Below are 12,389 nucleotides of genomic sequence, written 5' to 3' on the forward strand. Positions count from 1 at the left end.
ATCCATGGGACTCAACTGAAATAATTTATCAAGCTTTTTAGTTAATTAATCTCAAATAATTATATTTGAATTATATATTATCAAATAGCAACAGTTAAGACATTTAGCTTTCAATACTCATAACAAATATGTTGGACAGCTGAATCAATAAATAAACTTACCTGAACTGAAATAACAAAAACATATGAATTTGATCTGTTTTCATTTTTGGTCATAGATGAGTGAAACATAATGATGCAGACGACGACGATGATGATATTGATGAAAAATTACAACAATTAGCTTAAAATATTGTTACTGTGAAACAAACGTCCACTTCACCTGAAGCTTTTTGTTTTTTTACTTTTCAGATTTATTCTGTAAAAAAAAAGAAAAAAGAAAGAAAAGCTCATGCCATGTCATTTCCCCCTTAAACAATTAAATTCTACTTTGGGTTGGTCTATTTCATCATATTCAGTGAAATACTTTGAAATTTGTGGCTGCATTATAAAAAATAAATAAATACAGAAAACGTTTAAAGGTTATGAAATCCTAATCAGGCGGTGGCTCAGTTGGTAGAGCGGTTGCCTCAGTGAGGTTGCCAGTACAAATCCTGGCTGGGGACCATTTTGGGTGGAGTTTGCATGTTCTCTCCGTGCATGTGTGGGTTTTCTCCAGGTACTTCAGGTTCCTCCCACAGATCAAAAACATGCATGCTAGGCTGATTGGTAACTCTAAATTGTCTCTAGGTGTGAGTGAGAGAGTGAATGGTTGTTAGTCTCGTTTGTCTCTAATTGTCCCTGTGATGGACTGGAGACCTGTCCAGGGTGTCCCCCACCTCACACACAGTGACTGCTGGATATGGGCACCTGTGACCCCTGTGAACCAAAAAGGAAAAACCGACTTAAGATAAATGACGGGATATTTATTCAAGGCATTTTATATAAGATGCCACACTTTAGTTCAACATTTCAGCAAAATTTACTGTTGGAAAACTGATCTCTAAAACTAAAGATTCCTAAAAAAAATACTATATGCAATAAAATTAAAATGAAATAAAAAAGCAGAAATGGACAAGAACAAATACTTAATACTTAAGGCCTAAGTAAAGCATTTTGATGAGTACGTACAGCTCTGTTCTCTGTGAGAAAAACAATTCAAGTTGTGCAAAAGTTGCAGCGTTCACCCTCATTTAACAACGTTAACAAAACATTTCCTGTTTCCTTCCTATTTTCACAAGGTTTGGCAGCAGCGGTTGCAGAAGCTAAAATCGTTCTTCAAAAGGAATTACCGGCATCCACAATGAACTCCACAAACTTCCAGCCATCCTCCCCACCCGGCTCCCTCTCCTTGCCCAAAAATGTGTCAGGCGGTGTTGGTATCACCATCCTGACCTTAGCATTTGTTCTAGGCTTCCCTGGGAACATGTTTGTTGTCTGGTCGGTGCTCTGCCGGGTGAAGAAGCGCTCAGTGACGTGTTTGCTGGTGCTAAATCTGGCTTTGGCTGATGGCTTTGTGTTGCTTAGTGCCCCTCTTTTCCTGCGTTACCTGGCTGGAGGAAGGGGATGGGAGTTTGGCTCGGTGGCATGCAAACTAATCCATTACCTGTCAAGTGTCAACATGTATGTGTCCATCTACCTCATCTGCATGATGAGCATGGACCGCTGGCTGGCTGTCACAAAGCCTTTTATGTCTCAAAGAATGAGAACGAAGCGCTCCCTGCTGGTTCTCCTGCTGGGGGTCTGGGTGTTGGCCTTCATCCTGTCATTGCCGATGCCATTCTACCGCAGGTAAGAATAAAATACTACCTTTAAATACTTTTCAGCTTTATATATATATATATATATATATATATATATATATATATATATATATATATATATATACAAAGTATATTAGGGATGGGGCCGATCTGATCCAGTATTGGTATCGGCCTCCGATACCAGAATAATTTAAGTATCGGATTTTTCCGATCCACCTGCCGATTTGGGGGGAGTGGTGGCGCAGAGGTTAGAGAGGTGGGCTTGTGATCCGAAGATCGCCGGTTCACGCCCCGGCCCCGACAACATCAAAAATTGTGGGTGGGGTAGGTGAAACACCCACATTTGCCTCACCCTCATTCGCCCCACTCTGGGCCCATGAGCAAGGCCCTTAACCCCACCATGTGCTCCCTAAACAGGTCTCTCTTGAAAATGAGTTCTCGTGGCTCAATGAGACTAACCTGGATAAATAAAGGCTAAATGAAAAAATAAATAAATAAAAAATTTCCGATCCATGATGCATGTTGGTTTCAAACTATGGAATGGATTTCTTGAATGGCGGCGTGTCTCATAAACCCAGAGTAATAAGACCCGCCTCATATTCAGGAAATCCAGTTCATAGTTTGCAGCCAGCTACAACGTGAGGGCTGAGTTAGCATCACTGTGGCTAACAGCTAACAAACTTTTCATCTAAACATGTCCGCTGTGTGGAAGTATTTTACACTAGAAACACCACAAAACAAGACAGCAATGTGCAATGTCTGCAGAGCCATAGCGCCACATTAAACCGTGGTAAAGTTAGTTTTACGATGGACATTCGAACTCCGTGGCTTCAGCGGGGCGCTGCTCTTTGCTCAACCCACAACAGACGACTCGACCCCGGCCAGCCGCGTCCAATCTGCCCCGCTCAGTCTGCCCGTCTCTGAGGAGGGACAGACTGAGCGCAGCTGCCCCAAATCAGGCTGCCTGCTTCGGATTGAACAAGAAGAAGACATCGCTGAAACCACGGAGCTCAAATGTTTACAGAGAAGTTGATAAACTTCATATAATTAATGACCAACCACTATCAGCTGTAGAAAATGAAGGATTTCACAGTTTGGTATTTGCAGTCAAGATATAGTTTACCCTGCATGAGATATTTATCAGTACAACAATAAACAATCATAAAAAACATATGATTTAAAAATTATATTAAAAACAAACAGCTACATTATAAAGTGATGTAAAATACTAAAAACAGGAACATGCCTGTTGGTTTATGTCATGAACTTAGCAGATGTTTGAAGCCATTTAACATTTTATTTAATTTATTTCATTTATTCATTCATTTAAATGAAACAAAATAAAAAAAAAAATCATCAAAAAGAAAACATTGAATGAAAAGAGTGCAGAAAGAAGAAAAATATTTTTTACATCTGCCCCTTAATTAAAAAAATATAAAATAACTTTAAACAATCACTTAATCACTTTAATATCCACTTTAAAACTAGGAATAAAAAGAAACATTTTTTGTGTTAGCAGAATTTAATTCTAACTTTAAAACTTATCCAACATTAATAAAACTTACCTCAAGTTGCCTTTTTGGACATGCATGCATATATTTGTATAAATTGTACTTGAGAGGAGATTATTACAGCCTCATATAAAATCAATGATGATCATGATATCGGAACTGGATCGTATTGGACGATATTTAGATTTAGGTATCGGGATCGGATTGGAAGTAAAAAAAAAAAATTGGATCGGTGCATCCCTAATCTATATATATATATATATCTCCATCCATTCATCCATTTTCTTCCACTTATCTGGGGTCAGGTCGTGGGGGTAGCAGCCTAAGTAGGGAGGCCCAGACTTCCCTCTCCCCAGCTACTTGGGCCAGCTCCTCCGTGGGAATCCCAAGGTTTTCCCAGGCCAGCCGAGAAACATAGTCCTTCCAGCATGTCCTGGGTCTTCCTCTGGGTCTCCACACAGTAGGACGTGCCCATAATACCTCACCAGGGAGGCGTCCAGGAGGCATCCTAAACAGATGCCAGAGCCACCTCAACTGGCTCCTCTTGATGTGGAGAAGCAGTGGCTCTACTCTGAGTCCCTCCCGGATGACCGAGCTTCTCACCCTATCTCTAAGGGAGCGCCCAGACACCCTGCAGAAAAAACTAATTTCAGCCGCCTGTATCCGTGAGCTTATTCTTTGGGTCACAACCCAAAGCTCATGACCATAGATGAGGGTAGGAACATAGATCGACCGGTAAATTGAGAGCGTTGCCTTTTGATTCAGCTCTCTCTTCACCACCACAGACCGGTACAGCGCCCGCTTCACTGCCGACGCTGCACCTATCCTCCTATCGATCTCACGTGCCATTTTTACCTCATTCGTGATCAAGATCCCGAGATACTTAAACTCCTCCACTTGGGGCAAGACCTCCTTCCCGACCCGGAGAGGGCACTCTACCCTTTTCCAGCTCAAGACCATGGCCTCGGATTTGGAAGAACTGATCCTCATCCCGGCCGTGTCACACTCGGCTGCAAACCACTCCAGGAAAGCTGTAGATCACGACCTGATGAAGCCAATAGGACCACATCATCTGCAAAAAACAGAGAAGTGATCCTAAGGCCACCAAAACAGATCCCCTCAACACCTTGGCTGCGCCTAGAAATTCTGTCCATAAAATCCAAAAAAGTTTAATCTGGTCCTCTGGACATAAAAAAAACCCCACCAAAAAACAAAACAAAGCAAAAAAATGTAGAAACGTTTCGTCTCTCATCCAAGAGACTTCCTCAGTCTGAGGAGCTGTATTTAGCTCAGTCTCTTAAATAGCACCTTCTCAGAGTGGATCAACCAGTTTGCTGCTGACAACCAAAACCAGCTGATCACATGGTCAAGAAGGACCATCAGCCTAACAATGGATCATTAGCACACTAATGGCTGTTTACTGTTCAAAGGGGGTTGAGTGATACTAGCAATAACAGCATTGTAAGAGGGGGACCGTTGAACACAGAGGCCTCCACCCCTGTTTAATGATGGACAATTTCTTTTCACAAAGATGGCCTCCTTTACTCCTCTCTCAAACCATCGTTCCTCTCTATCCAGGATGTGAACATCTTCATCCTTGAAAGAGTGACCGCTGGCCTGGAGATGAGTGTAGACCACAGAATCCTGGCCCGATGATGTTGATCTTCTGTGCTGGGCCATCCTTTTGGCCAGTGGCTGTTTAGTTTCCCCGATGTAAGATTATGGAGCATGCATCAGTATGATCTGTCCATAAAAGTTATGAACAGGATCGGTGACAAAGGGCAACCTTGGCGGAATCCAACTCTCACTGGGAATGAGCTCAACTTATTGTCGGCAATGCAGACCAAGCTCTGACACCGGGCACAGCAGGAGGGAGCTTCTCCCTGCACCTAATAATTTAGCAGGTGCTAAATCATTTAAAATATATATTTTAGATAAACAATCCACGCAGCTCATGTGGCTCGGCTCATCCATCAATCAGTCAGTGGTGTGGCATGTCCAATCTTTCTTTGAAAAATTGCGAAACAGCGAGTTCACGAAAATTGAACCTTGAAGCAGCTAGGGACTACTGAATATACTCATTCAACCTTCATTTATACAGATTATTCCCATTAAGCCTTGGGGACTCATTAACAAGAGACCTACTGGTATGTTTTTAAATATAACCTTGATGGTGCAGTTTAATTAGCATTCATAAGGGCTGTTTTTTAGGAAAAATTGTTCTGTTCTAATTAAATATGGCAGAATGACAGAGAGGCAGGGACATGGACAGATGGGGAGCACACAGAGACTGGTGATCATGACAGACATATTGAATTTCTCAAGATAATGAAAAATTTGAAAGTTTATTCTCAACTTTTGTACAAAGCTATATTTAAATACATTTGTTTATATAAAGTGTAAAGGTCAAAGTCTGTTTATTGGTGTTTATTAATTACTGCTTTATGTTTGGTTACAATTATTATTTTATTTCAGAGGTTTTTGTTGTTTTTGAGATCTTTTGTGTTCACTTGTGTTCCCCTGTGTTTCTCTGTGCCATCACTTCTTTTTCATTCTATTCCTCAGTTGTGTCTTTTATCTTCCACCTGTTCTCCATTCTCATTAGTCTCAGCTACAGCCACTCAGTCCATTCCTTCCTGCACATTTTCACTCCTGCCTTTCAATCAACTTTCAGTCCAGCATATGTGCCATGGGCCTTAGCATTTTGTATTTTAGCTGGCAGGGCAGCAGTGTTTTCCTATTATTTTTTCGACAATTATTTTTTTGAATCTTTTTTTTTTGTCAGCCTTTGCTGGCCTGGCAGCTTGCTTCCTTGACAACATTGTTTATGTAGAAAACCTTTCTTCTCATCAAATCATAATGCTAGTCTGCATCCTTGAGTCCTGTAAACGAGGGGTGTCCAATGTTTTTTGCACCAAGTATTGGTTTTATACCAGATCATAAGTACATCATAAATAATTTAATTATTACATCTACTATTTAAATGTTAGTCAAGTTTTATATTTTGTAATTGAATTTATACTATTATTAATTTGTGGTTTGTTTAATAAAAAATGAATATAACAAAACTCCTTAGTAATGCATTTATTTCTACAGGTTAGTCTCATTGAGTCATGAGGACTCATTTACAAGAGAGACCTGTTTTAAACAAAGAACAAAGAGCAGGTACAGACAACAATAGACAATCATATAAAAGCATATACAAAGAGAAGTAAATAAAAAATGATACAAAACAAAATAAAAACAAGCTACTTTATAAAACAGTGGAAAATGTTAAAAACTGGAATATGTCTGTGTTGATTTTTGTATTGAACTTAGTTGTTTAAAATCCCTTAGAGAGGTCAAAGTCGACAACTTCAAATCTTTTTGCAAAGAATTCCAGGTTACAGGAGTGGAGTAAGAGAAAGCAAGAGCCTCTAAATATGATGCTTTCAGTGCAAATCTGCAGTCTTTTAATGACGGGTACTTAATTCCAATTGGTGAAACAGTTCTGATGGCTTCAGTGCTTCAGCTGGTTGCCACATCTCACACAGAGATAATTTTCCTCAATAAATAAATAACCAAGTATACTATTTTGTCTCATTTGTTTAACTGGGTTCTCATTATCTACTGAAAATCTGATTATGTTTTACGTCAAATTTATGCAGAAACATAGAAAATTCTAAAGCATATGTGTCAAACGCAAGGCTTTGGGGCCAAATGTAGCCCTTGTTGACATCTTATCTGGCCCATAAGATGATATGTGAAACGTAAAATGCGTCTATCTATTGATTTTTTTAAAAAGTAATCTTTGATTATGATGTCGAAAGCACAACAGAGAACATCAAATGAGACCAGTCAAACTCTTGAGGAACCTGTGACCAAGAAAACATGTTGGGTATCTGATTTGACTTAATGTAGTTTCTGAAATTGGTCCTTAGTTTGAAAATGGTTTTAATTTTGGCCCTTTTTTGTAAGTGAAATTGAATCTAAAGTCTTCATAAACTTTCAAGCACCAGTGTAGATGTGTCAGTTTCTTATGTCTTTAAAAAAAAGCATTCTGTTTAATGATTACATGAAGAATGTTCAAGCAGGTTCTTCTACAGCCGCCCACTTTATATGTGTAAAAATTCCAAAAAAGTTTAAAAGTGGGTACTACTTTACAAAAAGTCTCATCTTATAATAAATAGTTTATAAATACATACAATATTAATTCCTCTAGGGCAGCACGGTGGCACAACTGGTAGAGCTGCTGCCTCTTAGCGAGCAGGTCCTTGGTTCAAACCCCAGTCCAGGGGCCTTTCTGGGTGGAGTTTGCATGTTCTCTCCGTGCATGCGTGGGTTTTCTCCGGGTGCTCCGGTTTCCTCCCACAGTCCAAAAACATGCATGTTAGGCTGATTGGTAACTCTAAATTGTCCCTAGGTGTGAATGAGAGAGTGAATGGTTGTTTGTCTCTATGTGGCCCTGTGATGGACTTGCGACCCGTCCAGGGTGTACCCCGCCCCTCGCACAGTGATTGCTGGACATGGGCACCAGCGACCCCCGTGACCAAAATGGAATAAACGGGTAAAGATAATGGATGAATGAATGGATTAATTCCTCTATAAACACTTTATAAATCATTAATAACTGATTATTATGCAGTAATTAAGGGTAACAGAGACAAAACTGTCCAGTTTCTTGACAAATAGGAGCCAAATCTGTTCACCTGTATATATTACAGTATATACAGATACCTGTATCTATTTCATCTAGAGTTGTTATATTAAACATTTCAGATTATGTTATTACCTTGTAAGCACAATAAGTATTTGTAAACCTATTTCTTTAGCATATAATATTGTACTTTATCAATGCATTATAAGTATCTACAACTAATATTATATCCTAAAAAAAAAACAGGTTTACAAATGCTTATTGCACTTACACGGTCTGAATGTCTGAAATGTTTAATATAACAACTCTAGATGAAATATATAGGTGAGCAGATTTGGTTCACTATTTGGCAAGAAACTGGTCAGTGTCGTCTCTCTGTCACACTTAATTAATGCATAATAAGCAGTTATTAATGATTTATAAAGTGTTTATAGATTAATTAATAATGTATCTATAAACTATTTATTAGCCATCTATAAGGGGAGCTTTATTATTGTAAAGTGGTACCAAAAAGTGTATATGATGAGTGTATCTTCTGTCTTATTTATTTTTCTTTTTTTTCTATTGGATTATTCTTCTTGCTGCACATCTTGTTGTTTACCAATGTTGTTTTGTTTTAATGTTTTACATTATTATTGCATACTACTCACAAGGAGAATGGCAGCAGCATTGGTTAAAATGGCAACAAACTCTAAAAGTGTGACTCACTTATGTGTTTATTTATAATTTACAAAATGCAATTTCTACTAACTGCTGAGTCATGGAGACGATGATGAACACATCTGTTGCTGCTAGTTGTAGCTGGTGATTTTGAACTAGACCTTGGTTTTTGTGTTTTGTTTGTGAACTAGGTTTTATGGAAGTGTTTTACATTTTAAAAGCAAGACATGTTTGTGAGTTTCTTTTATTTTGTAGTAAATGCACAGCTGCAATAACTGCCATAGCAAAATTCCTTTGCTTTGCTGTATTTTATTACATTTTATCCCAATGCGTTGAACCCAATCTCATATGGAAATTCATTGCATTATGAAAAAAGTATGAATTGATCATGATTAGGGGATGGGTTGTATCACAATTGATTTTTAGTGACACTATACCTTTCTAACAGAAATTGTAAACTCCAAGATAATTAATTATCTCATAGGGCAGCACGGTGTTGCAACTGGTAGAGCTGCTGCCTCTCAGCGAGCAGGTCCCTGGTTCAAATCCTGGTCTGGGGGCCTTTCTGGGTGGAGTTAGCATGTTCTATCCATGCATGTGTGGGTTTTCTCCGGGTACTTGGGTTTCCTCCCACAGACCAAAAACATGCATGTTAGACTGATTGGTAACTCTAAATTGTCCCTATAGGTGAGAGTGAGAGAGTGAATGGTTTGTCTTGTCTGTCTCTATGTGTCCCTGTGATGGACTTGCAACTTGTCCAGGTGTCCCCCGCTTCTTGCACAGTGATTGCTGGACATGGGCACCAGTGACCCCCACAACCCAAAAAGGAAGAAGCGGGTAAAGATAATGGATAGATGGATTTCTGATGTAGAACTGAAGACAGTAAAAGTGTGGAGTTGTGTAGTGTTATAAACTCATAAATAATAATGTGTATGTATTGTCATGTATGTATACATATAAATAACCTAAACAGGCATTGACAAGTGTTAGATATTTTTGGATTGGTCCTATGGTTTTGATCTTCTCAGAGATGGGATTATAATGAAATTATGACCCGGTTCTGACTGGGTTAAACTGAGCCAGCAACTCTAAAAAGAGTCTCCCTGGGATTCAACATCTGTCAAGGAATAGAGTTTAATCTGCTTGCTACATCACGTAGAAAGGCTTTTGAAGCACCATCTCATATTTCCTAACATATCAGAACCACATAAGATCCATTGAGATCACACCTAGTCACGCCTCCTCATACACTGACAGGTTGAGCTCCCCTTCTGCAAAGGAGGAGTCCAGGACCCTATAAATGAGTAATGACATGGGACATCGGGGCTCTTTCGGGTTTGTGAACGCGTCACAGACCGGAGAGCCCAGTGCTGTAAACTGTAAAATTGGTAAAACTGAATTGACGTTTCCTTGATTTATTGATAATGAGAGTTGTCACTTCTGAAGGAGATTCGAGCCGGGGGGAGAGACGTGGGCTGGAGGGGGTTTCCGGGTCCGGTGACCTGCAGCCAGCTCCCGTCTTTAACACAAGTTTTCCACATCCGACACAAATGGCTGCCAAGTGTCCCAAAATCTAATAACAGAACCCTTTAGGGTATATCTGTTTTTTTTTTTTTTCCAAATGAATATGGTACATCTCTTCACTTCTCCAGTGTACATATGCTGGGGTGTGTGGGTCCTTTCAATTGCACGAAGCCAGTCTTCTGGCCAGGAGAGAGCCAAAAGTAATCATGTCCTTCTTGTTCTTGCTGAAAGATGCATCCACAGGGACCACCCTGAACAGTGAGATGAGTGGTGATGGGTGTACAGTTTTTCCACATATTCCAGAGAAGGTGTCAATTATAGATTGCCAAAAGGTTTGCAGTTTGGGACAGGTCCAGAATGTATGCAGGAGTGTAGCTGGAGTTTGTTTACAACAATTGCATGTGGGGTCCAAGTCGGCTTTGATCTTGGACAGCTTGTCCTTGGACCAGTGCATCCGGTGTACTACCTTGAATTAAATTACAGCATGTCTCAGACAGATTGAAGATGAGTAAATGTTCTTAATGATCTTTCTCCAGATTGAGTCTGATATGGATTCCTCCAAGTCCATTTTCCATTTCAATTTAAGAGAGTCCAAACTGGACTCATGATATGAACTGAGCAGTGTATAAATCTTGCTAAGGGCTCCCTTGGTATCAGAACTACATTCCAAAATAACCACAAAATAGAGGAGTACAAAGGAAAACAATCAGAGTTAGATCTCACAAAATGTCTAAGCTGCAAAATATCTAGAAGTTCCAATTTTATTAGTAAAAAATACAAAAAACATGATGTTTATTTCACTTTTTTAAGCACTCTTCATGTTTTGGTGTAGGGAAGATTCTTCAGATGACCACTCATCTTTTTCATTTCATTGTCTGTATTTACATCTTAGTTCTGCTTTTTTTTAAATTAGTGGTAATATAGAATGGGCATAACCACTGAGGCATACTTCAAAAGCTAATATTCAAACTGTACATATCGCAGCCACAATCCTCAGAAGTTTTGCTGTCTGTTATAATTTATTTCCAGTGAAAATGTGTGAAAATGTGTGAATATGTGTAAAATATATGTAAACAATTATAGCTATTTGAAATTTTATGCAACAAAGTTTTTTTCTTCTTTGGCGGTATTAGTTTTAATTCTTTTATAGAAGTTTGTATGGAAGCTATGTTATTAGTAATGTCTGAGAGTCCTCGTATTTGCATTCAAACATTGTGTTATGTGACACTGCCTCATGTTCTTCATTTGTGTGTCTACTTTCCCTTCTGCCTCTCTGACAGCAATGTGAAGATAATAATAAACAACTTCACGGTGCACCATTGCATCCCATACCACTGGCAAAGTGTGGGTCATTGGGCCTTCCAGTACCTGTTTGAGACTGTCATGGGCTGCCTGGTCCCTTTCTCACTCATCACCTCATGTTACTCCTCTATCATGTGCCGACTGCAAAGTGCAAAGTTCCAGAGCAGAGGAAAAAGCAGCCGCCTCATCATAATGATCATCTGTGCCTTTGTCATATTCTGGTTGCCGTATCACATTGTCAACATGATTGAGGTGATTGTGATGATTGTCTTGAGACACAACCTGTTACCGACTGCCCAGACAGTATTGATGTACAAAGCGTACATTTTTTACAAGTTCAATAAAACAAATTCCCTCTTGTTGCATTTCTTCTTTCCTCAGGTGATCGGTCTTTTGAAAAACAGGCAGTCGGTGATTCAAGCTGCACTCACAGTCCGGCCCATCGTCATAGCTTTTGCCTACTTCAGCAGTGCCGTTAACCCTCTCCTTTACGTATTCGCCGGCAGTTCTTACATCCGCCAGGCTGGGCTGAACTTCATGGGCAGAATGTTCGAGGCCACCAACTCAGAAAGCAGAAGTATGTCCACCTTCTCCCGCAGCGGCTCCTCACCGGATGAGAGCTCAGTCCTGCAAACACTGTCAGTTAAAATCGGGAAGCCTTTCAGAAGCAAGAGCAAAGGAAGGCGGAGCAGCAGCGGAGTGGATAAAGAGACCATTGAGCCAGAGCTCAAGACACTTGCAACGGTTGAACAGGTAGAATAACAATCAGGTTATTTTTACATGGATATTAAATATATAGACATATTTAAAACTTTATTCCTAAACTTTGTTTGCAATTAAATGAGTTTCCAGTCGAGTTGTAAAATTGCTTTATAATAGAAAATTTCTGTAAGATGTTTAAAACAAGATAGGATCATTGTCCTTTTTCTGTTATGAATTCACTGCCTGCCCCCCCTCCCCCTCACCCACACGAAGCCTTTCAGAAGCCCCAACCCCACCCAACCCACCACCCCCC

At 39.7% G+C, this 12,389-nt stretch overlaps 2 protein-coding genes across 2 annotated transcripts in view; both read left to right on the forward strand.

The window, feature by feature from the left end:
* The window catches only part of LOC119408489 (solute carrier family 12 member 3), a 143,518-nt gene that overhangs the window by 71,164 nt on the left and 59,965 nt on the right, over positions 1-12,389 (forward strand). The window lies entirely within an intron of this gene.
* Positions 1,282-12,136, forward strand: ltb4r (leukotriene B4 receptor). The gene is made up of 3 exons (XM_037675330.1): positions 1,282-1,769; positions 11,353-11,626; positions 11,756-12,136. The coding sequence occupies exons 1-3, from the start codon at positions 1,282-1,284 to the stop codon at positions 12,134-12,136; spliced, it is 1,143 nt and encodes a 380-aa protein (XP_037531258.1).

The sequence above is a fragment of the Nematolebias whitei genome, chromosome 1 (assembly GCF_014905685.2).
Source record: "Nematolebias whitei isolate Nwh7 chromosome 1, NemWhi1, whole genome shotgun sequence".
NCBI classification, from domain to species: domain Eukaryota; kingdom Metazoa; phylum Chordata; class Actinopteri; order Cyprinodontiformes; family Rivulidae; genus Nematolebias; species Nematolebias whitei.

What these genes read in the sequence shown, in the direction of transcription:
- ltb4r (XM_037675330.1), top strand. Translation starts at nt 1,282, where the DNA reads ATGAACTCCACAAACTTCCAGCCATCCTCCCCACCCGGCTCCCTCTCC. An exon ending in CCGATGCCATTCTACCGCAG is followed by an intron (nt 1,770 to 11,352) that starts GTAAGAATAAAA and finishes CCTCTCTGACAG; the next exon opens with CAATGTGAAGATAATAATAA. An exon ending in ACATTGTCAACATGATTGAG is followed by an intron (nt 11,627 to 11,755) that starts GTGATTGTGATG and finishes TTCTTTCCTCAG; the next exon opens with GTGATCGGTCTTTTGAAAAA.